This window comes from Oncorhynchus tshawytscha, linkage group LG06 (assembly GCF_018296145.1).
Source record: "Oncorhynchus tshawytscha isolate Ot180627B linkage group LG06, Otsh_v2.0, whole genome shotgun sequence".
NCBI classification, from domain to species: Eukaryota; Metazoa; Chordata; class Actinopteri; order Salmoniformes; family Salmonidae; genus Oncorhynchus; species Oncorhynchus tshawytscha.
The window spans coordinates 27658977-27686324 of record NC_056434.1 but is presented as its reverse complement, the minus strand read 5'-3'; the positions used below and the strand labels follow the sequence as shown (position 1 = coordinate 27686324).

The 27348-nt window shown below is 45.0% G+C and overlaps 1 protein-coding gene across 5 annotated transcripts in view; it reads left to right on the top strand.

The window, feature by feature from the left end:
* ripor1 (RHO family interacting cell polarization regulator 1) overlaps nt 1-27348 on the top strand; it is a 115159-nt gene that overhangs the window by 78762 nt on the left and 9049 nt on the right. For 3 of the 5 annotated variants that reach the window (XM_042323137.1, XM_042323136.1, XM_042323135.1), the window contains exons 2-15: nt 10232-10355; nt 11869-12018; nt 12116-12194; nt 12299-12322; nt 12516-12569; nt 21526-21675; nt 21936-21999; nt 22153-22196; nt 22706-22831; nt 23491-23639; nt 23777-23906; nt 24754-24912; nt 25552-26511; nt 27172-27311. In XM_042323137.1, coding sequence (XP_042179071.1) covers nt 10258-10355; nt 11869-12018; nt 12116-12194; nt 12299-12322; nt 12516-12569; nt 21526-21675; nt 21936-21999; nt 22153-22196; nt 22706-22831; nt 23491-23639; nt 23777-23906; nt 24754-24912; nt 25552-26511; nt 27172-27311 — 2327 coding nt within the window. In that variant the 5' untranslated portion in view covers nt 10232-10257. Of the gene's footprint in view, nt 1-4658; nt 4797-10231; nt 10356-11868; nt 12019-12115; nt 12195-12298; nt 12323-12515; nt 12570-21525; nt 21676-21935; nt 22000-22152; nt 22197-22705; nt 22832-23490; nt 23640-23776; nt 23907-24753; nt 24913-25551; nt 26512-27171; nt 27312-27348 lie in introns of those variants that run through there. The other 2 variants (XM_042323134.1, XM_042323138.1) reach the window with 2 other exon arrangements.

Genomic DNA, 27348 nt, shown 5'->3' with positions numbered 1-27348 from the left:
ACAGGGAATTTTTACTCTGATTAAATGTCAGGAATTGTGAAAAACTGAGTATATATTTGGCTAAGGTGTATGTAAACTTCTGACTTCAACTGTATGTGTTTAGGGGCTTTCTCAGACTAAACTAAACATAATGCCTGGCTGGGGGCCATCAGGATCAGGAATCAACCTGCAGATAATATCCTGGATCGGGGGAGGGAGAGAGCAACAAGCAGACTCTCATAAACCCAGTCATTTCAATATACACATCATTAGGTTCCTCATTAGTTTGTTATGCTTTCTTGTTTTTTTCTTTTTTCAAGCTTATCCAAAGGTCAGTGATTAGAGAAATCTGATGCTTTAGCCCTACTGCTGGGACATTTTATTGTGTTCTATACAATACCAGTCAAAAGTTAAACACACCTACTCATTCATTTTCTTTATTACGGTTTTCTACATTGTAGAATAATATTGAAGAAATCAAAACTACGAAATAACACATTTGGAATCATGTAGTAACCAAACGTGTTAAACAAATCTAAATATATTTCTATTGCAGATTTTTCAAAGTCACCACCCTTTGCCTTGATGGCAGCTTTGCACACTCTTGCAATTCTCTCAACCAGCTTCATGATGTAGTCCCCTGGAATGCTTTTCCAGCTGTCTTAAAGGAGTTCCCACATATGCTGAGCACTTGTTGGCTGCTTTTCCTTCACTCTGTGGGCCAACTCATCCCATACCATCTCAATTGGGTTGAGGTCTGAGGATTGTGGAGGCCAGGTTATCTGATACAGCACTCCATCACTCTCCTTATTGGTGAAATAGCCCTTACACAGCCTGGAGCTGTGTTTTGGGTCATTGTCCTGTTGAAAAGCAAATGATAGACCCACTGAGCACAAATGACATTTTATTTGTCACATACACATTTTTAGCAGATGTTAATGCGAGTGTAGTGAAATGCTTGGACTTCTAGTTCTGACAGTGCAGTAATATCTAACTAGTATTCTAACAATTCCACAACAACTCTCTAATACACACAAGTCTAAAGGGATGGAATAAGAATATGTACATATAAATAGTGGATGAGCGATGACCGAGTGACATAGGCAAGATGCAATAGATTGTATAAAATATGGTATATCCATATGAGATAAGTAATGTAAGATATGTGAACATGATTAAAGTGGCATTATTTAAAGTGAATAGTGATCCATTTATTAAGTTGGCCAATGATTTGAGTCTGTAAGTAGGCAGTAGCTACTCTGTGTTAGTGATGGCTTTTTAACAGTCTGATGGCCTTGAGATAGAAGCTATTTTTCAGTGTCTCGGTCCTAGCTTTGATGCACCTGCACTGACCTTGCCCTCTGGATGGTTGCGGGGTGTACAGGCAGTGGCTTGGGTAGTTGTTGTCCTTGATGATCTTTTTGGCCTTCTTATGACATCGGTTGGTGTCCTGGAGGGCAGGTAGTTTGCCCCTGGTGATGCGTTGTGCAGACCGCACCACCCTCTGGAGAGCCTTGCGGTTGAGGGCGGTGCAGTTGCTGTACCAGGCTGTGATACAGCCTGACCGGATGCTCTCAATTGTGCTTCTGTAAAAGTTTGAGTGTTTTAGGTGACAAGCCACATTTTGTCAGCCTCCTGAGGTTGAAGAGGCGCTGTTGCAAGGAACTTAAAACTTTCCACCTTCTCCACTGCTGTCCCGTCGATGTGGATGGGGGGTGCTCCCTCTGCTGTTTCCTGAAGTCCACGATCATCTCCTTTTTGTTTTGTTGACGTTGAGGTTGTTTTTCTGACCCCACACTCCGAGTGCCCTCACCTCGTCCCTCCAGGCTGTCTCGTCGTTGTTAGTAATCAATCCCACTACTGTTGTGTCTTCTGCAAACTTGATGATTGAGTTGGAGGCGTGCATCGCCACGCAGTCATGGGTGAACAGGGAGTACAGGAAGGGGCTACTTGTGGGGCCCCAGTGTTGAGGATCAGCGAAGTGGAGATGTTGTTTCCTACCCTCACCACCTGGGGGCGGCCCGTCAAAGTCCAGGACCCAATTGCACAGGGCGGGGTTGAGATCCAGGACCTTAAGCTCAATGATGAATTGGGAGGGTACTATGGTGTTGAATGCTGAGCTGTAGTCAATGAACAGCATTCTTACATTTTTTCATTTTTTTATTTCACCTTTATTATCATCATGATAACAGAAGTGAATTCTAAGGGACGATAGTCATTTAGTTCAGTTATCTTTGCCTTCTTGGGTACCAGAACAATGGTGGCCATCTTGAAGCATGTGGGCACAGCAGAGTGGGACAGGGAGTCATTGAATATGTCTGTAAACACACCAGCCAGCTGGTCTGCTCATGCTCTGACGATGCGGCTAGGGATACCGTCTGGGCCAGCAACCTTGCGAGGATTAACATGCTTAAATGTCTTACTCACGTTGGCCACGGAGAAGGAGCAGGGGGAGGCCTACAGTCCTTGGTAGCAGGACGCATCAGTGTCACTGTATTATCCCTAAAGCGGGCAAAGAAGTTGTTTAGTTTGTCTGGAAGCAAGACGTCAGTAACGTGGCTGGTTTTCTTTTTGTAGTCCGTAATTGCCTGTAGACCCTGCCACGTACGTCTCGTGTCTGAGCCGTTGAATTGCGACTCCACTTTGTCCCGATACTGACATTTTGCTTGTTTTATTGCCTTGTGGAGGGAATAACTATGCTGTTTTATTTCATCCATATTCCCCGTCATCTTTCCATGGTCAAATGCGGTGGTTCTCGCTTTCAGTTTTGCGCTAATGCCGCTGTTTATCCGAGGTTTCTGGTTAGGGTAGGTTTTAATAGTCACAGTGGGTACAACATCTCTAATGCACTTCCTTATAAACTCACTCACCGAACCAGTGTATAAATCGATGTTACTCTCTGAGGCTGCCCAGAACATTTCCCAGTCCGCGTGATCAAAACAATCTTGAAGCGTGGATTCCAATTGGTCAGACCAGCATTGAATGGTTCTTGTCACGGGCACATCATGTTTGAGTTTCTGCCTATAGGATGGTAGGCGCAAAATGGAGTCGTGGTCGGATTTGCCGAAGGAATGAAGGGGGTGCGGCTTGTATACATCTCGGACGATAGAGTAGCAGTGTATTGCCTGCATTATAATCAATGTACTGATTGAATTTAGATTCATATTGCTGCAGAATGTTATGGTAGCAATGCTGGTTAAATGTGCCTTGAATTCTAAATAAAGCACTGACTGTGTCGCCAGCAAAGCACCCCCACACCATCACAGCACCTCCTCCATGCTTCACGGTGGGAACCACACATGCAGAGATCATCCATACTCTACATCTCACAGACACTGGTTGGATTTTGCGCTCATCAGACCAAAGGACATATTTCCACCGGTCTAATGTCCAATGCTCATGTTTCTTGGCCCAAGCAAGTCTCTTCTTCTTATTGGTGTCCTTTAGTAGTGGTTTCTTTGCAGCAATTTGACTTTCTCACTTTTTTGGTTACAACATGATTCAATATGTGGTATTTCAGTGTTGATGTCTTCACTGTTATTCTACAATGTTTAAAATGGTAAAAATAAAGAAAAACTCTGGAATGAGTAGGTGTGTCCTAACTTTTGACTGGTACTGTAGTTCCAGTCCATTTCCTATAATCCAGAGGTTTAATGGTTATGATAAGGTCAGTAAGTTATGTTTATACTGCATGTGGAGTTATTGGATGACCCAAAACTGTCTACTGGGTGTGTTTTTGAGGTGCTAAGTGCCTCTACTCTTGTGCTTGTTGCTCCGCTGTCTGTCCCCAGTGTTGTTTTTAGAGCCGACTAGCCCTTTCCCTGACCATCAGCTCAGTGTTGTATTAGGGAACTGACATGCCCTTCCACCCCGTCACCCTACCCCCACTGCTGTTGCTGTTCAGTTCTGCAACACAGGCGGCTTCCCCCTCTGATCAGTGTACAGGTCCTGTGTTCATCAGGGCCTGTGTGCCCCTTGGTTAGGAGACAGTAGACCCTGCTTATCTCCACCATGTTTGGAATGTCAGAGCGAGTGGGAGACGGGCTGGTTGATGAGGGGTGCAGCCTGTATCTGAAGCCTAGCTTAATCTCCATTGGAAAAATCATTAGGGCTTTTGTTACCCCAGATACCCTCTCTGTGGCTGATCACAAAACAGCCAGTGTGTTTTTTTTCTTCCCTCACACTCATTCACAGACACACCATGTAAACAAACACCCTGTTTATAAACACCCATGCATGAGACTTTCCTTTGACCTGCAGGTGTGATATGCACATTGAGATGTTGAGAACAATGCTGAGCATGATCAGAGTGTGTGTGAAAGATGCAGTGATGTCAGGGTGTGGTGGGGGATAGTGGAGTGGCTGGCCCCTGTGTGCTTTGTTTTCTAGAACTGTCCTGGAACGAGACCAGCCAGGCAGCAGAACAATGAGCGTGAGCGTGTCTATGGGCTTCGGACCCTGTCCAGCCATAACCACACTCATCATGGAAACCAATGGAAGCCTGTAGTTATGTGGCGTACAGCTCGCATGGTTTTATGTTTATGCCACTCTCAATAGATTTCCACATCGTGTGACCTCACTGTATTTATTCCCAGGCTGACCCATCTCTTCTGGGACAGGTAGGAACCAGGCATTACAGACTGGAGGTATTGTTAGATTGGCTGACTGGGTCCTCACTGCGCTGATCTGTGTGTGGGTGGGGGGTGTAGCAGGGTAACCATCCGAGGCTGAACACTAGAGTAAAGGAAGGGTAATGTGTCGCTTACCTGTTTCCTGTTTACTGCATGATGCCCATGATGAGAAGGATCCTCTTGAAGGTCTGTGTATGTGGAATACTTTTGCGAATAGTGTTGTGTAATACCACTTATACTTAAGTTTTGACACAGTATATGATTTGTGTATATGAAATCGTAGTTATTACTATAAAATGTACTGCACATGGCACAGAAACTCTAGTGCTTCATCAATTTGGTTAGTCCGAACTAGCGGTCCCGAAATTTCCTCAGCCAGTGATTGTCAAGCAAATAATTGTCGGTCTCACCGTAATTGCATGATGAGAGACTAATAATGATTTGAGATGTTGCTTGAAAGACATGAGCTCTGCTTTGTTTTTTTTTGTGAAGGCTGTACACACTACATCATTCTCTCATTCACAATTTGACAAGCACTTGATAATGTCTCGAATTTCACAGCAGCATCCCCTTTGTGGCTGTAATGCACCTTAAAAACATCCATGCATTTTGCGGCCCTGAGTGCTGAGTTGTGTCCTTCTCCCTGAGTGCTGAGTTGTGTCCTTCTCCCTGAGTGCTGAGCTGTGTCCTTCTCCCTGAGTGCTGAGCTGTGTCCTTCTCCCTGAGTGCTGAGCTGTGTCCTTCTCCCTGAGTGCTGAGCTGTGTCCTTCTCCCTGAGTGCTGAGCTGTGTCCTTCTCCCTGAGTGCTGAGCTGTGTCCTTCTCCCTGAGTGCTGAGCTGTGTCCTTCTCCCTGAGTGCTGAGCTGTGTCCTTCTCCCTGAGTGAAGTCAGACACATCGGGGACACAACTGGGCGCGTCCTTATCCAATTCCGAGGTGCATATTGAAGATGTTGGAAGAACTGTCCACATTTACTTTTCGTCAGCCAACAAGATGAGTAGGCCTAACAAACAGCAAAAGCACTAGCCTATGTCAATCTACTATCCCCTATAGTACAAAGGTCAACCTGTTCTGTGCCAGGAAATAAATATTCCAAACATAGTCTGGGACAGTTGTGGGATGCGATAGATCCCAAGTTAATACAACCACTAGCATCAAATCAAAAACCCTTTTTTATGCAATAGGCCGTCATTGTAAATAAGAATGTGTTCTTATCTGACTTGCTTACTTAAATAAAGGTTAAAAATAATATGCAATGTGGCTGACACAACAGATCAAAACGTTTTAGCTTAAAATGTTGATGAACTATTAGGCAATTTCTTGACATTATAAGCACAGCAATGTGCACATGGTACTAGGCTATAAGCGTGAATGTTCCATTTGCAGAAAACACCATTATCAAAAGTGACTGCAAATGCAATTATGCATGTAATGCTTTTAATATCTTCCCCAAACTTGAAGCTCACATCCTGCTTAAATATGCCAGTTAGGCTCTTACTCCACTTGTAAAGCGGATTAATGTGCTTAATTATATTAAGTTATGTTTAGTTGTGATACAAACCTCATTAAAACATATAGGCCTATGGGCTAGGCTACATGAGGTGTGTGACTAGGATTTGAACAAGTTGCAAAATAAAGGCATTGTTTCTAATGCTGGGCATCATAATATAAGTCATAATATATAATTCACAGGTGATAGGCTAATATTGTCACCCATCAGACTATTCTTGATTTAATCTTGTTTTTACAAATACTAAATGTGTATGACATTTTGATTTGGAATGGACCATTATCATGTACCTGTATCGAAACGGGCAGCGGGGAAAAAATATGTCATCTATGCACTTAAATAGCGAATGGCGGACGCTTTTCCCCGTGGTTTATTTCCATGCCAGTCAGGTAGGCTATACCCCTGTTGTAAATATAAGCAATGTGCTTAATATTAGGAAAGTTGAGAAATAAATATCATATGCCTATAGAAAGCTGATGGGATCCTCCTCTTTTTATTAGCGGACATCACTCTTTTTTTTTTCTTGTGCATTTGCATAGCCTATAGAAATGTTGTGCGAGATGAACTCATGGGTTCTCATAAAGTGTTTGATTACATTTTAGAATACATTTGCATTGATGTCAGAGTGATAGAGGGACAATAGAGTGCTGAGTACCAGGCAGTTAGCAAGTTTGGTAGGCTATTAATGACCAGCATCAGAGGTTGGAGAAGCCGTGACTAAATTACCGTGACTAAACGGTCATGTGGAATTTGACTGCCTTCATGACTCGTGACAGCCGGTGTCGGGGTAATACGGTCACCACAATGCCCTAGTCCGGACGAAGTCTCTTTCACAAGTTTGAACATCAAAGTACAGCACAGTAGAGTAGAGTAGATTACAGTAGAGTTTAGTACAGAACAATGCAGTACATTATAGTGTACCCAACTCTAATGTACTCTACTGAACTATACCCTACTTTGCTCTACTGTACTGTTCTGTCCAAACTTGTGAAACCAACTGTGCTTTGACTACTATGATTTCCCATTGTAGCCAATTCAATTTGTTATTGATTATGTAAAGCAATTTTGAGTTTGAATCACTTAATAGTTAATAAACAAAATTGGTATCAGTAAGAACACTAACTAATTGCTAGGTCTGCCTTTACTTCTGTGAACTTTCATTATTGTCACTCGTCATTAGGGAGAGAAATGAGGAAATATCTTAAACTTACAGAAGGCAGAGAGATGTCTCCCAAAATAAATGTGTTGCTATTAGTTGGCAGGTGTCTTTGCTTCCACATTATTTTGTTTTGATGTATTTCAAATACCTTAAGAGTTCTTTGGTAGACATCAAGTCTTTCCCTATTCCACATGTTTAGAATGGTTGAAAATGTACTGTAAATGTGCCTTTATTTCTCAAAAATATAGACTCTTAGCTTTCATTTGACACCCAATTTGACATGCTCATGTGAACTTCACATGTTGGTTCTCATAGATGGAAATGACTAGCTGTGACTGTTGAATCCTGACTATATTATTCCTGCAAGTCCAAAATGAACCTTGGCTTCCTTCCTTAGGGCCGGGATGCATCTCTGTATCTAAGGAACTGATGTTAGTACTGCTGACCAAACACGACAACACTGATAAAACTAAAGGGTCTGACCAAAACCACACTGCTCAGTAGAACTGTAGCTGCCACAGACTAAAACTACACTTTATAATTCCATTTAATGTGTGGGTAACAACCGGGCTGATCCTGTGTCTTGAAGCTAGAATATCTGTGCCTGAGGCCTGCCAATAGTTGGCTCACCCGAGGCTGCCTAACCTCACAGGGCCTGGCTCTCTGTGTTGGGCTCTTGTCCTGGCTGAGTCCCTGGTGATTGGTGTGTGTTTAATCTAGTCTCAATCACTCCCTTTTTTCTTCTTCTATCAAAGAGGACCTTGTTTTGGGCCCTGTGTGATGGAGATGTCACTAATGCTGCTACAAAGTCCCTAGTGTCAGGGCCTGGAACGCCACTGCTGAATACTCACAATGAACTCAGAGAGACACTCACACACTGGAAGTTTATCTAGGAAAGTCCACTCTTCTCACTTATGTTTATTTTTCTCTCTGTCATCCCCTGCACTACTATCCTCGATACAAGTGCAGATCATGTGGTCAATACTTTGTGCTGTGTCAAGGCAGCTCTAGAGGAAGAGTGTGTGTGGTAGAGAACAGAGATGGTGGGCAGGCAGCTCTAGAGGAAGAGTGTGTGTGGTAGAGAACAGAGATGGTGGGCAGGCAGCTCTAGAGGAAGAGTGTGTGTGGTAGAGAACAGAGATGGTGGGCAGGCAGCCCTAGAGGAAGAGTGTGGGTGGTAGAGAACAGAGATGGTGGGCAGGCAGCTCTAGAGGAAGAGTGTGGGTGGTAGAGAACAGAGATGGTGGGCAGGCAGCTCTAGAGGAAGAGTGTGGGTGGTAGAGAACAGAGATGGTGGGCAGGCAGCTCTAGAGGAAGAGTGTGGGTGGTAGAGAACAGAGATGGTGGGCAGGCAGCTCTAGAGGAAGAGTGTGGGTGGTAGAGAACAGAGATGGTGGGCAGGCAGCTCTAGAGGAAGAGTGTGTGTGGTAGAGAACAGAGATGGTGGGCAGGCAGCTCTAGTAGAGAACAAGATGGTGGGCAGGCAGTGGTGGGTGGTAGAGAACAGAGATGGTGGGCAGGCAGCTCTAGAGGAAGAGTGTGGGTGGTAGAGAACAGAGATGGTGGGCAGGCAGCTCTAGAGGAAGAGTGTGGGTGGTAGAGAACAGAGATGGTGGGCAGGCAGCTCTAGAGGAAGAGTGTGGGTGGTAGAGAACAGAGATGGTGGGCAGGCAGCTCTAGAGGAAGAGTGTGGGTGGTAGAGAACAGAGATGGTGGGCAGGCAGCTCTAGAGGAAGAGTGTGTGGGTGGTAGAGAACAGAGATGGTGGGCAGGCAGCTCTAGAGGAAGAGCTCTGTGGGTGGTAGAGAACAGATGGTGGGCAGGCAGCTCTAGAGGAAGAGTGTGGGTGGTAGAGAACAGATGGTGGGCAGGCAGCTCTAGAGGAAGAGTGTGGGTGGTAGAGAACAGAGATGGTGGGCAGGCAGCTCTAGAGGAAGAGTGTGTGTGGTAGAGAACAGAGATGGTGGGCAGGCAGCCCTAGAGGAAGAGTGTGGGTGGTAGAGAACAGAGATGGTGGGCAGGCAGCTCTAGAGGAAGAGTGTGTGTGGTAGAGAACAGACATAGTGGGCAGCAGTAATGTGTTTGCAGTCTGCACTGTGTCACTGTTATCCCTGGATCTTCACTGGCCTTTGTTTCCAGTGTGGAAGCAGTGACACACAGTACCCTCACTGCTTCACCACAGGAAGAGGGAGGAAATATGAAGGTGCACAGAGCAAAGGGGACAGTGGAGAGGTAGGGCAGTGGGAGGACAGGCTGACAATACAGAAACACTTCAACTGCCTTTGACATTTAACATTTTAGTTGCTTAATGCATTATGGCAGATGCATTAAGGCAAATTATGGCATGTTGAATGTTAGATAATCAAATGAATGTTGAATTGTAAGATCATTTGAATCTGCAGATTTGCTACAAACCAAAACTTGCTGGTACTTTTTTAATACGAAAATAATGCACTTCTGTGTCTTATGCTAGAGTGGCTTTTGGACATCACTGTTCATGCAATAGAGAGATGCACAGAGCAACATCTCTGCAAGGCATTAGATTAGATTTTTCTTACATAATCTCTTCAAGAGCTCTTAGGGGTAGATTGATAATAAAATGCTTTGATGTGAAGAACTGGTATTTTGGCCCAGGAGGGTGCAGCCCCTGCAGCTTATTAGGTAACATGTTTAGGAAAAAAAGCCAGTTTGATTCACAAGACTCAAGGTGTACCGAACCAAGAGTGCATGGACCTAACAAGATTTCAGGAACTTGTATTTGAGAAAAAAACATTGCTTAAGAGTTCTTGTGAAAGAACAATGCCAGTAGAAACAGTGTTCAATTATACAAATTCTGCTCTGCTCATTTTGTTGTGGTGTTTTCCTGCAGTTCCCGGACAGAGTAGCCAAACTGTCCCCCTTTTGTGTGTCGTTGTGCAACCTCTAAAGCCTTCCCCTTCCTTTGCCTCTGCAGGGAGTCCCTCCAGAGCTGTCTCCACCATGTCCCTTTCCGTGCGCCCATCGCGCCGAGTCATCTCCAGATCCATCACTAGGAGCCAGTCCTTTGCCGGGGTCAACTCCTACGATAAGCCCTACAGGTGAGGACACTCCCTCTGATAAGGTCACGTGTACATTACTGTTATAGACCTTAATGGTGAGTACACTTCTGCGTTGACTTTCTACACATTCAACAATGCAGCTCTAGGCTACTGTTCTCGACATTGGAAGATTTGTGATACACACTCATCTATTTGACAAACACACACACCATAGACTGTGTGTCTACTTTAAGCCCCACCTGACAGGACGTCCTGTAAAGCCCACACTTCCTGAGGCAGCGGCACTGGAGGCCTCTCCTTTCATGACGAGGGAAAAATATTTATTGTTCATTGTAATTTTCCTGCCTTCAAAGCTGAGTTTTTAATAGCAGCATATGGTCTATGGAGTCAGAATATTAAAGGAAGAACAGAGAGAGGAGAATGGAGTCAGAATATTAAAGGAAGAACAGAGAGGAGAATGGAGTCAGAATATTAAAGGAAGAACAGAGAGGAGAATGGAGTCAGAATATTAAAGGAAGAACAGAGAGAGGAGAATGGAGTCAGAATATTAAAGGAAGAACAGAGAGAGGAGAATGGAGTCAGAATATTAAAGGAAGAACAGAGAGAGGAGAATGGAGTCAGAATATTAAAGGAAGAACAGAGAGAGGAGAATGGAGTCAGAATATTAAAGGAAGAACAGAGAGAGGAGAATAGAGTGTATGCTAGAGGAGTAACAGGAGCATGAGTTTGTACTAAAGAGAGGCAGAGTACAGAGAGGCAGAGTACAGAGAGGCAGAGTACAGAGAGGCAGAGTACAGAGAGGCAGAGTACAGAGAGGCAGAGTACAGAGAGGCAGAGTACAGAGAGGCAGAGTACAGAGAGGCAGAGTACAGGAGCATGAGAGTAGAGAGTACAGGCAGAGTACAGAGAGGCAGAGTACAGAGAGGCAGAGTACAGAGAGGCAGAGTACAGAGAGGCAGAGTACAGAGAGGCAGAGTACAGAGAGGCAGAGTACAGAGAGGCAGAGTACAGAGAGGAAATCCATCGCTTACATTTGGCACATTGCAGAAAAATACAAATATTCCTTCTGCAACCTACATATAAGAAATGCATTAATATAAAGCACTTACTGGAGTTATATGTCTGGAGGAAAGGTGTGTTGACTGATCAGGCAGTATCTTGTTGAAGAGAATATGAGCAGCCTAGACACACATCTCTCTTCCGTAGCCCATTGAATGGCCTGTCATCTGTGAAAGAGGAGTCTTGCCTCAAATCGATTACCTGTTGCATTTTATAAAGTGATATTGATCATTTTATTCATCAACTCAGAATGTTATCATCACCCCTGACTGTGCATCCATGCTTCACTGCTCTGGTAGGGTGGGTTGGAGATGGGACACTCCACACATGTCTTTGGCCTGTTCTGTATGAATGAGACTTATCTCCATAGCATTTGAAAAGCATGTTAAAATCCCTCTTACTTGATTCCATCAACTCACCAACCGTCACAGTGATTGAAGCGCTACAGTTTCAGCAGCACAGTTAGTAAAAGGCTTTGTGTGTTGTGTTTTAGGAACCTGTCGGTGTTCAGCACCCCGAGGGTCACCAGGAAGCCCTCCAGAGCCAGTAGGATGTTCACCCTCTCCGCCAAATCCCCACCGCCCAAGGTACCCCAGCCAGAGAGGCTGGATGAGGTCTACGAAGCTCTGAAGAGAGGCCTGCAGTGAGTACACATACACATACGCTTTTGCACAAAATATTATTGTCATGCATGCCTGTTCAGACAAACAGGAAATTTACCTGCCATGTGTCTGTCTCAGGTCTTACCTGCAGGTGCACCAGATAGAGCTGGACAGCCTGAGCCGACAAATGAGGGAATCCAAGAGGAACTCTCGTCTGGTAGGTACCACCATATCTTGAATCTGCCATAAAATGGCTGTACGCTCACGTGACCTTGTAATGGTTTTTACTGGACTGAATAGTCACGTGATTTTCTTTTTCAGGGGTTTCTCTATGAGCTGGATAAGGTGAGTTTGACCCTGTCTTCTATATTATTCACCCAATCTATTGTACAGTATCACACAGTAATCATATGAGCTTAATCCAAAAGTTTTTAGGTCTTGTAAAATAATCAGACAGCAATCCATTTTTCCCAGATTACATTATATCCATTATTTGAGCATCATTTTGAAAGAGGAGTCCTTGTGTTTCTTCCAACAGCAAGTGAAGGTGGTTGAGAGGTTTATGCGACGGCTTGAGTTCCATCTAAGTAAGGTAAGCCGTGTGTGTGTGTGTGTGTGTGTGAGAGAGAGAGAACAGAAAATTATTGTGTGATTGATTAACTTGAACAAGCGCAAAGTTTATTTATCTTTGATGTGTCGGATAGAAATAGATGTGGGACGGCGTGTTAATAAAAATGATGTAAGCTACATACATTATGTAGGTTTTCATTTTATTACGACTGAGTACCCACACACTACAGCAGGCCTCAGACAGAATGGGCCTCTAACACTGATTGTGTGGGTGTAACTGGCAGGCTTCAGTCTAGGGGTAAGGTCCAGAAGCTCTTGGCTTGTTCACTGTGCTTATGAATTAGTGACCATTGAGAGTGCTGCCCTTTAGCTTTTAAAACAAGCCCTGTGTTTGTACACACACACACACACACACACACACACACACACACACACACAAACGGTATGCCTGGACATGGTTCACTAGCAGGGGGCGGCCTCATGCTAGTCTCACATTCTTGGTTTATTTTCTGAGAGTTTTAACCCTATCCTGGGAGAGGAGTATACTGAACCGGCTGTTAACCTGACACAGCTGCAGCAACACAGGAACACGTCTTCCTTCTCCTTGTCTTCCTCTTCGTCTTCCTCCTCCTACCTTATTGATGTATGATTAGTTTTTGTTTTACAAGCAGGGGGAGCCTCACCTCCTAGGGGTCAAATGTCATGGCCCATCACCTAGGTAAGGAGATCAGAGGGTTTATTTTGAATTTGAAAGTAAACTTAACCACTTGTTGACCTGCCCTTCCCTTTCCTGGTGACAGTTAGGCTGATTTCCCCTCCAGAAGGAAACAGCAGTGATTGGTTATCATTCTGAAGGGTCCTTGTGCGGTCTGTCTCAGGGCTGGTTGGGGGGGGGGTCGAGTGCAGATGTGCAAGATATTAAAATGTTTCTGGTAAAATAATGGTGATGACTGCTTTTAATCGACCGATTAGACTACAACAGATGTGTCATAGTTGAGATGTTCCTGAACAGGGCCTCCCTTGTGGGGCACGTAGTTCCTCTGGGAGAAAGAGAGAGCGGGAGGGAGAAAGAGAGAGCGGGAAGGAGGGAGAGTCTTGGGCTGGAGCAGTTGGTGAGCGATGAAGGCTGCCCGGCTGAGTCTGCCTCAGCCTCACAGTAACCATCAGTAACCACCTCCAGATGGATAGAGGGGGCTGACAGGATGACAGAGGAATCAATCTGGCTCTCCCTCACTCCAGCTCTGCCTGGCTCGGCCTCTCCCTGTACATTCAAATTTAAAGAGCTGCTTTTTTTCTTCTTTTTTTTACCCCCCCCTCCCCCGTGGAGCAATGGCGTCTCTGTGGCCAGTCCGATGTGTGTATGTTTACATTTATGTGCTCATGTTTAATACTATATGAGTGTGTGTTTGAAAGTGCAATACGTGAGCCTACGTATGTAAAGTTCTGTGCCAGAGTACAGTCATTTATTGTTTGTAATTCTTCAGTCTGCTCTGCTCAGTGCTTCTGCAATGCAGAGGATTTGGCGGCTCCCCCTCTCCCCCTCTGCTCAGTCTCCCAGTCAGCTCCACGGGGGAACACTTTGGCTTTAATCATCACATCTCAATGGAGAAGCATTGGCCAAATGGCCATGCTGGACGTCTGCAGACCTGTCCTGTTAAATATGGTGATTTTCCGCTAGTCTGACCTTTGGTCCTGTTTGACCTCTACACACACAGTGACCTATGCCTATTGCCTACTTAGTGTAGCTGTATTCCAGGTTAACCTCTCTCTCCCAAAGCTGATGGGTTATGCAGGCTGTTCAGAACCGTGTTTCACTAGCTGGTAGTCTAGCAGGTGGCTTTGTTTTTGGCTGCTGTGAGTGAAGTTAGAGGAGAGACACCATTACTCACTCCAGAATCTGTTGTTTAATCTTAAACACACATCAGCTAGTGTTTCATCGTAAACACACATGGAGGGTAGTTTTATGTAACAAAGAGGATAGTCATCAAAGCAACATGTTGAGACCGTATGAGTGGGTCATCAGGAATGTAGTTACAGAGTGCTGTTGTGTGCAGTCGTGGCTAAGTGGACCAGACCAGTCAGGTGGAGCTAGCGCTCTGTGATCATCAGGAAATGGAGGGAATGTGACAGAAGTATGTAGAAGGTTAAGAACGAGGGAGTGGCGAGAGGGGTTGGGGGTGGTGCTCTCAATGCTATCAGAATGAAAGGATTGTGATGCACCCTTTCACATACTCATAAAACACATCTCCCATGGAGTCAGCTTTAGTGAATGGAGCTCTCATGGTGTTTGTCTGTTTACTAATTAATTCAGGCTGATGTGTGAGCAGCAGCTCAGCATATGTATCCACACAGACACAGTGTGGGCCTGACATTCTGGATCACTCACTGTGATGAATCAGGGTGTCTGAAAGTGGGGAGACAGAGGGGGAGATAGTGGGGTGTCATTTAGTGAATGAGGCTCCGTGCTGGAAGCGATGTGCACTGATTCAGAAAATCTGGGGAAACGCACTTATCCCGTGACCTGAAAACAATTTGTGATGTTCTGGACAAGGTGAATAACAGTTTAATCTGTAATGTTATTTGATGGGGCATGCAGACAGTGTTGTTTTTGTGTGTGTCAGAGGTTGTATGTTTTGTATTTTTTGAGGTTGTACGTTGTCAGCTTTTGTGTCACTGGGAGTTAGTATGCATTTTATTGAACCTTTATTTGAACAGGGATGACCTAGGTCTCTTTTACAAATGCTCCCTGTATATACAACATCATTGTTTTAATCTTTTGTGTTTTAATATACATTAAAGCACAAAGAAAACATCATGAATCACCCAGAAAAACTGTTAAATTCCTCCACAAATAAGTCCCCAATCAGTACTTTAAATTGCCCAAACTGCACCGGAACATTGAAATTAATTTTTTATTTATGGTGCATTAAAACTAAATGCAGATTTACCAAGCTCAGTGGATACCCTAGGAACTCAAGAGTTAACCAATCCTGTGAATGGGTTAGGCAACTCCGGCATCTATACTTTTCAACCAATCGCTGCCTGGACCCGCCCGCCCGACTAGCATCACTACTCTGGACGGTTCTGACTTAGAATATGTGGACAACTACAAATACCTAGGTGTCTGGATTGACTGTAAACTCTCCTTCCAGACTCACATTAAGTATCTCCAATCCAAAATTAAATCTAGAATCGGCTTCCTATTTCAAAACAAAGCTTCCTTCACTCATGCTGCCAAACACCCTCGTAACTATCCTACCGATCCTTGACTTCGGCGATGTCATTTACAAAATAGCCTCCAACACTCTACTCAGCAAATTGGATGGTCTGTCACAGTGCCATCCGTTTTGTCACCAAAGCCCCAATTACTACCCACCCCTGCGACCTGTATGCTCTCGTTGGCTGGTCCTCGCTACATATTTTCGTTGCCAAACGCACTGGCTCCAGGTCATCTATAAGTCTTTGCACCCCCAAAGCCAACACCTCCTTTGGCCGCCTTTCCTTCCAGTTCTCTGCTGCCAATGACTGGAACGAATTGCAAAAATCACTGAAGTTGGAGACTTATATCTCTCTCACTAACTTTAAGCGTCAGCTGTCAGAGCAGCTTACCGATCGCTGCAGCCGTACACAGCCAATTTGTAAATAGCCCATCCAACAAACTACCTTCCTCATCCCCATATTTGTGTTTGTTTTTCTGCTATTTTGCACAGCAGAATTTCTACTTGCACATCCTCATCTGCACATATCACTCCAGTGTTAATTTCTAAATTGTAATTACTTTGCCACTATTGGCCTATTTAATGCCTTACCTCCTTACTTCAATTGCACACACTGTATACAGATTTTTCTATTGTGTTATTGACTGTACGTTTGTTTATACCATGTGTAACTCTGTTGTTTTAGTCGCACTGCTTTGCTTTATCTTGGCCAGGTTGCAGTTGTAAATGAGAACTTGTTCTCAACTAGCCTACCTGGTTAAATAAAGGTAAAATTAAAAAAACGCAAGTTAGATAAGACAAATTTAGTTTACAAGTAGGGCCTTGTAAACTAAAAGGGAGTAATGCAGAGATCTACAGGTCTTTAGTGAAGTCTAGGCAACCCTTTGATACAGGATGCAGTGATGATTACAAAAACTGTCACCTGTAACAAAATAAAGGACACTATGGCATCCAAAGGTTTAAGAGTCGTAGCAGCTGCACTTTTATAAATAATATTGCCATAATAAAGAACCAATAAAAAGGTTAACTGGATAATCTGCTTCCTGCTGTTTAGAGAAAGGCACGATCTGTTTCTGTAGAAAAAGCCAACTTTAAATCTTAGCTTGTTAACCAGTTCATCTAAACTCAGAAACAGCCTCTCACTGTCAACTGTTTATTTTCAGCAAACTTAACATGTGTAAATATTTGTATGAACATAACAATATTCAACAACTGAGACAAACTGAACAAGTTCCACAGACATGTGACTAACAGAAATGGAATAATGTGTCCCTGAACAAAGGGGGGGGTCAAAAGTAACAGTCAGTATCTGGTGTGGCCACCAGCTGCATTAAGTACTGCAGTGCATCTCCTCCTCATGGACTGCACCAGATTTGACAGTTCTTGCTGTGAGACGTTACCCCACCCTTCCACCAAGGCACCTGCAAGACCCTCACCCTCCGATCCAACAGGTCCCAGACGTGCTCAATGGGATTGAGATCCGGGCTCTTCGCTGGTCATGGCAGAGCACTGGCATTCCTGTCTTGCAGGAAATCACACACAGAACGAGCAGTATAGCTGGTGGCATTGTCATGCTGGAGGGTCATGTCAGGATGAGCCTGCAGGAAGGATACCACATGAGGGAGGAGGATGACTTCCTGTAACGCACAGCATTGAGATTGCCTGCAATGACAACAAGCTCCGTCTGATGATGATGTGACACACCGCCCCAGACCATAATGGACCCTCCACCTCCAAATCAATCCCGCTCCAGAGTACAGGCCTCGGTGTAAGGCTCATTCCTTCGACGATAAACGCAAATCCGACCATCACCCCTGGTGAGACAAAACCACGACTCGTCTGTGAAGAGCACTTTTGGCAGTCCTGTCTGGTCCAGCAACGGTGGGTTTGTGCCCAAAGGCGACGTTGTTGCCGGTGATGTCTGTTGAGGACCTGCCTTACAACAGGCCTACAAGCCCTCAGTCCAGCCTCGCTCAGCCTATTGTGGACAGTCTGAGCACTGATGGAGGGGTTGTGCGTTCCTGGTGTAACTCGGGTAGTTGTTGTTGCTATCCTGTACCTGTCGCGGGTGTGATGTTTGGATGTACTAATCCTGTGCAGGTGTTGTTACACGTGGTCTGCCACTGCGATGACGATCAGCTGTCCGTCCTGTCTCCCGGTAGCGCTGTCTTTGGCGTCTCACAGTACGGACATTGCAATTTATTGCCCTGGCCACATCTGCAGTCCTCATGCCTCCTTGCAGCATGCCTAAGGCACATTCACGCAGATGAGCAGGGACCCTGGGTGTCTTTCTTTTGGTGTTCTTCAGAGTCAGTAGAAAGGCCTCTAGTGTCCTATGTTTTCATAACTGTGACCTTAATTGCCTACCGTCTGTAAGTGTCTCCACAGGTGCATGTTCATGAATTGTTTATGGTTCATTGAACAAGCATGGGAAACAGTGTTTAAACCCTTTACAATGAAGATCTGTGAAGTTATTTGGATTTTTACGAATTATCTTTGAAAGACCAGGTCCCGAAAAGGGACGTTTCTTTTTATGCTGAGTTTATATGTTTTTTAAACATCAAATCCATATCAATCCAAATGCCTAAGTATTTATATGCGGGAACACATTGATTGAAGATCCATTGAATGAGTGAACATGTAAACTCATGCTTTGACAAGATTATTAACAACTAAAGTGTAATAGTGCCTAGACCGACCTAAACCCTGATTGGTTTACATTCAAAATATATTTCTCAGATAAAAAAGAACAAAGTTGTACATTTACCAAGGATTCAAGAATATTAGCTAGACAAGGAAGCATTGAAATGGGTTGATAATGATGAAGATCACTATTATCGCTGTCCTTATGGAGTGGCAGCACAAGACTTGATTTCCATACTTTTGGAATATTTCCTGATAACAATGTAAAAAAAAAAGTTTTTTTATGGGTTATTGAGCCAGCAGTGATGGTCGCTTCACACTTAAGCAGACCGGAATGCAATTGGTTGGCCCTTGTGGATTTCTTGTTGTCTACTGCTAGCAAAGCATCCAGGACTTATTTTTCTGTAAATAGCCTAAAAGAAAAGCTTTGACTAATTTATCTGATCATTTGTCAAGTTTCCTCTATCAGCATCCAGCTCAATGTCATTGTGAATAGGCTTAGAAGTTATTTCAAAGAGAGAGCCCTCTGAAATAAATTGGTGATTAAATACATCAATGATGGTGTTTTTTTCCATAATGAGGGCAGTGTCTGAATTCATTTGTTGTGGCAGAAAGGAGGATATCACATTTTTCCAGAATTTAGCAGGGTTCCTATTACAATCTGAAAGAGCAGTTACATAAGAATCAGATTTATCCTTTCTGATTTTGTCTTACACAATGATTCCTCAGTTGCTTAAAAGCTTGCCAGTCTGGGACTAAGCCTGTATTCCTGGCCTTGATCCAAGCATCATCTCTTTTACGAATGACTTCTGATAATTCCAGAGTGTTCCAGACATTCCATCTGCCTTTAACCCTTCATTTTGTGAAGAGAGCATGATTGCCCACAAAGATTTGAAGACATCTGCAAAAAGGCTCAAATATAAATCCGGTTCCGGGATAGCTGAAGTACAGTCAAGGTCACTAAAATAAAGATCCTGTAAAAAGGCTGTTGAATGAAGGTTTTAAAGTTCCTCTTTGTGATGACACGAGGCTGAGATGTTTGTGTTCTCACATTTATAACACAAACAAACAACTGGGGAATTGTCACTAATGTCTTGGGCGAAGACACCAGTAGAAACACAATTTCTCTTGTGTATTCGTTAAAATTAGGGTTGAGGTAGTGGAGGACTGATGGATCTTTAAGGTTGGGCCGTGTAGGCTTAGTCACCAGCTGGGTCAGGTTTAGATCATTACACATGTCTTTTAGATTGTCTGAAGCCTGCATTTCCCAATCATAATTTAGGTCACCCTGTATAGTAAATTCTGATTTAGTAAAAGAAGACAACAAACTAGTTAACTCCTCGAGTGCACAAAGGTTAGCCGAGGGAGAACGGTACACCCCTATGACGGTTATGGATACATTTTTCCCCTAGACAAGGCTTGAAGATAATAGCTCTAATGTTTTGGGTAAGGGACATATATTTGAGTAAAGAGACAGAGATGTTTTAATAAGTATGGCCACTCCACCACCTCTACCCTGTATGTCAGCTCTGAACACATTATAACCCTCAATATGTATATCAGAGTCCAGAATGTCCCCAGAGATCCAAGTTTCAGTCAATACCAGAATGTCCGGATTAGTCTGCTAGGCGCAGATCTTGATGTAATCCAGTTTAGGAAGTAAGCTCCTAATGTTCACCCCAAGTCCTTTTTACAATTTTTAAAGCCACATGGAGTCTCCAATTCAAACAAACTATTACTTTTCCACGGTTAGCACCATAGGGCCTGAGGCCGCAGCCAATGTCAATATGGGCAACTCTGAGTAACCAATGATAGAATGTTATAAACGGACTTACATGGGCTTTGGTTGCTATCGCGCAACAGCCCAAGCCCTCTACGTGATTTGAAAACCGAGGGGGTATTCAAGGTTATGACTCCTCATAAAGAGTCGTTGCTTCTTTATTCTCCAAAGGGGGTGTGGCGGCGGGTACGATGGGAAGGGGGGTGAAATGGGAGGGGAGAGGTGATTTCAATAGGGAGGGCTCTCTGCAGGGCAGCCCTGGCCAGGCAGTCGGAGATTGTCAACACGGTGACCAGGCAGTGGCACGACGACCAGGCTGAGGAGTAGAAAATGGAAAGGTCTTTGAGTGGGACCTATCCACGATACACTGCACTGTCTGGATGTCATGCTCAGACAGACATGTACACTGCCGGTCAAAAGTTTTAGAACACCTACTCATTCAAGGGGTTTTCTTTCATTTGTACTATTTTCTACATTGTAGAATAATAGTGAAGACATCAAAACTATGAAATAACACATATGGAATCATGTAGTAACCAAAAAATGTGTTAAACAAATCAAAATATATTTTATATTTGAGATTCTTCAAATAGCCACCTTTTGCCTTGATGACAGTTTTGCACACTCTTGACATTCTCTCAACTAGCTTCACCTGGAATGCTTTTCCAACCGTGTTGAAGAAGTTCTGGCTTTACAGAGTCCAATGGCTTTACACTACTCCAGCCGACGCTGCTTGTCCATGGAAACCCATATCATGAAGCTCCCGATGAACAGTTCTTGTGCTGAAGTTGCTTCCAGAGGCAATTAGGAACTCTGTAGTGAGTGAAATGGAATGGCCAAATCCACTAAATTGAAGGGGTGTCCACATACTTTTGTATATATAGTGTATATGTGGGAAAATGAGGTGCAGGAGGAGGTCGTAGACCAATAAGAAAGCCAACAACAGGAAGCAAAGGTTATTACTTTGTGTGTGTGTGTGTGTGTGTGTGTGTGTGGGGCCAGTGGAATGTCACCATCCGGAGTTCCACTGAATTGCAGTCGCTTCTTAATTTTCCAGACACACTTTTTTTTCAGAGGTCGTTAAACTGTCAACAACCAAAGGAAGGATTATGGTGCAATTACATGCTTTATGGTTCCATGATAATGGAACTCTAATATGTCACCACTAAATGGATTACTATTATTGAAAAAGATTCATGAAGAGTTTTAGGGTGTGCAGTGTGTTTTAATGTTTGGTGAATAAAACATTTAAAAAAATATATAATAAAGATATACAATTGTATAACCACTGTAAAAGTCAAATGAAAGTAACCATCCATGTGTTTTGTCCTCCTCAGATTGACGAGCTGTATGAGGCCTACTGTATGCAGCACCGGCTGAGGGATGGGGCCAATAAGATGGTGAAGGCCTACACAGTCTCCCAGGGCAGCCGCGAGGCCAGAGAGAGCCTCTCTGAGGCCAACAAAGGCTACAAAGAGTACACAGAGGTGAGGGGTGAAAGAGGAGAGTTGATCAGTGAGGGAAAGAAGGGAGGGAGCGTCAGGATCAGATGTACAGGAAGCCGAGGACAGAGTCATTGTCCTGAGACTGAGTTCAAAGACTGTAGGGTAACCGGACTAAGAACAGGTGCTCTCGTTCCCCCAGAGCTGTGCTCTATGATATTAGTACAATGATTGTAGTGTTGACTGCCTAATGTTTTTGCTTTGAAGGCTTTTCCAAAACATTCTCTCTCTCCTGCTTTTTGCAGAACATGTGCATGCTGGAGAGCGAGCTGGAAAACCAGCTGGGGGAGTTCCATGTTAAGATGAAGGGTACGTTTATGTCAGTGTATCCATCTTTGTCTGTTGTGACTCTGGACTCCAGTGTATCTTCGCTTCCTGTTGGTCTATTCCAATCAAAAGGTTGCATTGTAAGATTGTTTGTTTGCTTGTATGTGGTCTTGAAACATTTGTTGTTCGTTGCAGGTCTAGCAGGGTTCGCACGGCTTTGTGCTGGGGACACCTATGAGGTGAGTGTTTCTTTCTCTCTCCTTTTATCGCGCTCTCTCCCTCTCTCTGTTCCCTCCACTTTTGCTGTCCTTGCAGGAGTAGTTTCTGCATGGCTGCCACAGCGTCACCATTCTAAGCGTTAGTGCTGGTGGAGGGAGTGAGGGAGTGTATATGCGACAGTAACCTCTCAGAGCTGGGCTATCTGCAGACTGCAGGAGGAGGGTAATTGGAAAAGGAAAGGCGTTCATGTGTCAGCACTGCCTCCGTCTGTTTAACATGCATAGATTTAGTGATGATTGACAGCATAATCAATGTGAGTCAGTGTCACACTCCATTCCCTCGCAGGGAGAAGGCACCTTTAAACAGAAACTCCAGAGCTTTACTCCGCATTCAGCACAAACACACATGACTCAGCGAAGGCTTAAGAATGAGCAAATGTGTGAAGACCAAGATAAATGTGACAGTGACTGGCTCATTGTGTGTTTCTGTTATTCCATATTGAACCTAAACCTAACCCCTGACCTTTCAGATCTTTATGAAGTATGGGCGGCAGCGCTGGAAGCTGAGGGGAAGGATGGAGATCAATGGCAAGCAGGTGTGGGACAGCGAGGACATGGTCTTTCTGCCTCTCATCACAGAGTTCCTATCAATAAAGGTATGAAGCAGCAAAATCCTGGCCTAAAACTAGTATACAGATGAACACACACACACACACACACACACACACACACACACACACACACACACACACACAGAGATCGTCACTCTCACTCACATTCACTTTGTCACATCTGTGTGTGAAGCAAAGGCTCAGAGGTAATGGATATAACCGCTCAGTGAGAGGAGAGCAGCTGGATATGTGCTTGTTTTTCTCCCTCGCTGATTTCATTACTTTCCCCAATCATGTCAAGGGATCGGAGAGTCAGGAGACACAGAATGAATGAACAAGGGGGGTTTGGAGAGCAGGCATCTGGGATGGGGTTTGGAGAGCAGGCATCTGGGATGGGGTTTGGAGAGCAGGCATCTGGGATGGGGTTTGGAGAGCAGGCATCTGGGATGGGGTTTGGAGAGCAGGCATCTGGGATGGGGTTTGGAGAGCAGGCATCTGGGATGGGGTTTGGAGAGCAGGCATCTGGGATGGGGTTTGGGGCATCTTGGGGGAGAGGCATCAGGCATCTGGGATGGGGTTTGGAGAGCAGGCATCTGGGATGGGGTTTGGGATGGGGTTTGGAGAGCAGGCATCTGGGATGGGGTTTGGAGAGATTTAGATCATACCAGAATCACTAATTGTGATGTCTTACTATGGTTTCCTAGGTGACAGAGCTGAAGAGCCTGGCCAATCATGTGGTAGTGGGGAACGTGTCATGTGAGACCAAAGACCTCTTTGCTGCTCTACCCCGGACGGTGGCTGTGGACATCAATGACCTGGGGACAATCAAACTGAGCCTGGAGGTCACCTGGAAGTGAGTGGCTATCACATCAGTGTGGTGACCTGCTTTAAGTGGATACCACCACTAGTGCACAAACATGTATGTGTGGTGCGCATATATTTGTGTATGGGTCTAGTATTAAGTTTCTGTGCCCTTTTTATCTCTGTCAGCCCTTTCGACAAGGATGACCAAGCCTCGGCCGCCAGCACTGTCAACAAACCCCCCACGGTGAACAAACGCTTCTCCACCTACAACCAGAGTCCTCCTGATACCCCCTCCTTACGGGAACAGGCCTTCTATGTGAGTACCCTGACTCTAACCCTGTGCTCTAAACAGTGTCCTCTTTCTTAATATGGTCCATAATTCATGGAGTAATGAGCTGTAATTGAGGAATGGTTCTTTGAATGAATCTGAGTGATAGCCCTCTCAACCCATTTAATTTCCATCCATGGCACCGGAAGTCTCCTGCTGTCATCTCATCCATTCTACCTCAGAGGCACTCTTTGATGAATGATTTTTCCATCTGAGACAGTAACTGTCACATGATTCAAATCGCAGCATCATATGATGCAAAAGGCATTATGCCGACTGTATTTCTGTATTTTGAAAGTTATAGATCTTAAGCTTGATTGCTGACAGGCAAAACATTTGGGACTATATCAATAATGGACTAATGAAACAAATGCCAAAATAGTTATTGGGTGAAGTTTTCCTTTAAGGGGGTGTCTCAGCTATAGTTAACTATGTTCATAATGGCGCACAAAGCTTGCTACAGTTCTACCAGCTGTACTGAGCCTTATCTTTTTCCTCCCTGGTGACTCACTGATAGCCTGCCGCAAGGTTAATCTGCTGCCAAGTATCCAGGACATGTTCTGTAATGCAACATGTTGTCTGTCAGTGGTGGTTGTTGTGCTGCATCAGGAGGTTTTCTGTACACCTGCGCTGGTTCACAAAGCTAGCAGGATGTATTGGTCTGTTTTGTCAATAGGCCAGCTAAATACTCCAGCACCTATTTGTCTTAATTCAATAACTTGATTGAGTTAGGGTGAAGAGAACGACTGTGTAGTCTAGCTGTGATGTGTAGTTGCATTGGTCCACTAGTGGACCTTTCTCACGGCCCTCTCCTGCTTTACCTGGTGGTGTAAAGACGGCTCCGAGGAGTCTGTCAAGGAGCATGATGTCCCCCAAACACCGCTGGTCCCTGCTGGATGTGTTCCGTGACACTCTGGCTGAGAGACTGTCTCAGAGCTGCTCCTGCAGTGATGTCACCTCAGTCCATCTGGGCTCTGCTAACATGCAGACTGACGTAAGTGCTGCTGGCCACTACAGACATCCCACTAAATCCGTCAGTAGTTACTAGTTAAAGGTGTGGTATTTGTTGGGAGAGCATGGTAATAGAACCTCTATAGAGGAACTCACAGTAGGTCTTTGTAGATTGTGTTGTGCTGTCAATTGTTTAGAACCTATGTAGGGTTGGCCACTATATAGAATATCTGTGTTTATGTTTAGATGTTATGTTCCTTGTTGGGTTTTAAAATAGTCTTTAGTAGTATTCTCAATGACCGAGAGAGCTGGGAAACAGACGCAGCCTCCAGCTCTCAATATGAAGCGTGTATTTGTTCTTATTGTTCCATTGAGGTGGGGCCTGGATGCCCAGCGAAAGCAGAGGCCTGATAAATGAGATGGTAATTAAAGGGAGCAGGGAGTTTGTTTGCTTTCTGGGCCAGAGGCCAGGCAGCTATGCTCTGGTTTATAATGTTTGGCATGGGTTTACAAGGGCCCTCAGCCCTCTGTCTATCTGACTCTCAGTTATACTGAATGTCTGCTGGACTAGTCCCATCTTCAAAACTTGATGGTAGTGTCTCCATTTGACTTTGTCACCCTTGTGCTCTTCCTCCCTCCCTCTGTCTCGATTTCTCTCTTTTTTCTCTCCCTCTCGCTGTAGAACATGCTGAGGAGGCAGGAGGAGATGGAGAATGGCACAGCCTGGTCTAACTCCTCGGAGTCGTCAGATGACTCGTCCAGCCCCCAGCTGTCCCTGGGGCTGCGTCATGCCAACAAGAATCTGGTCCAGCTAGAGGTTCAGGCCGCCGCGCCCTCCATTGAGATCTCCTTTGCTCCCAGAGACTCTGCCACCTCCACCCCTACCCGCTTAGCCAAACCGGAGGATGTGCAGAAGGAGGAGCCAGACACTGGAGCAGCAGGGAAAGAGGAGGATTCTGGGAAACAGGCTGTACCTAACGGCCAAACACGTTATTCACGCTCCCTCAGCCATATCAGTGAGAACAGTGCCGATGGGGTACTGATGGACAGGTCAACTTGCGAATCAGTGGAGCCCTCTGAGGCCACCTCCCTGCAGTCTGGGATCTCTATAAATGATATTGAGATGGAGATGCCTGCCAGGGCGGAGTCAGCCCCTGTCCCAGCTGAGACTGTGGTGGTCGGGGAACCATCTGAGCCACTCACCCCAGCTACTGTCACCGTGGAGGAGAGCAGGCCAGAGAGCAGGTATTCTGCAGGGTCTATAGAGTCAGACACTGGGTTAGAGGTTGTTTCAGGGGCTGTTTCAGCGGTAGAGCCAGAACTCCAGAACTCTGCACCCACTAGGACTGATGCCGTGTCTCAGCAAGGTACCTCTCTGGATCTCAGAGCAGACTCACAAGCACAGACCCAGAGCACAGAGGAAATATCATATACTGCCCACAGGGCAGTGGTGGAGGAGGCCGAGAAGCCTGGGCCTGTAGTAGAGGCCAACCCCACAGAGGGTGAGAAGCAGCAGGCTGTGGACAGTGAAGTTGAGGAAGCCCTGAGTGCAGTCATCGCCTCTCTGGATGACTACAGGGGACAGTTTCCTGAGTTACAGGTCCTGGAGCAGGAGCTCAGACTACTGGAGGAGACATTAACAGTAAGTTATAGCTGTGTGTGTGAAGTGTGTGTCTGTGTAGTGTGTGTCTGTGTAGTGTGTACATATATGGCTCTGTCTCTTGTGTTTTATGTTGTACCTGACAATGGAAGTGACCACTTCATAAGAGTGAGGGGGACGTTGGTGGGGGTTGAGTAGATTTCAGAGTTCCATAATCCCACAGTCCCCTGTGGGATTGGGATCAGGGTGCGGAACTTCCTGCCCTTCAGCTCAGTCTAAATGTTTCCATCTCACAATGCTGCAGCGGGAGATGTGTGTACTGTCGCTGGGCGGTCGTCAGCCTCTTACACGTACACACACCCACCTTCTTCCCAACTGAGACACAGATAAGCATCAGAGCTCACTGAGCCAAACCCTCTGACAAGGCGATAGGAAACACAGATGCATTTGAGTTTCTCTATTATTCTTCATTTCATCACGGCATAATTTTAGAACACACTGTTTTGTTCCCAGATACTTTCCTCAGATGATCCTTTTCCAAATATGGGGTGTATTCTTACAATCAGGACTTTTGGCAGTGATATGGTTTGCTGAAAAATGTATGCTTTTGTTACTGTATGTGTGCTGTATGTTTGAGTACGTGTGTGCATGTCTGTCTGTCTGTCTGTCTCTCTATAACATGTGTACGTGTGTGTTCTGAAGGGCCATACATGCAGTTGTTCGTCCAGTGTCCAGAGTCTGGCGGTGGAGACGGCTCTCGGCAGCTTTGACTTCCTCAATACCTCAGACCTGGAGGATGAAGAGGAGGAGGAGGATGGGGAGAAAAGGAGTGTGACAGACGGGTCAGGGTCCATAAAATGGCCTCCCTCTCTATGTTCC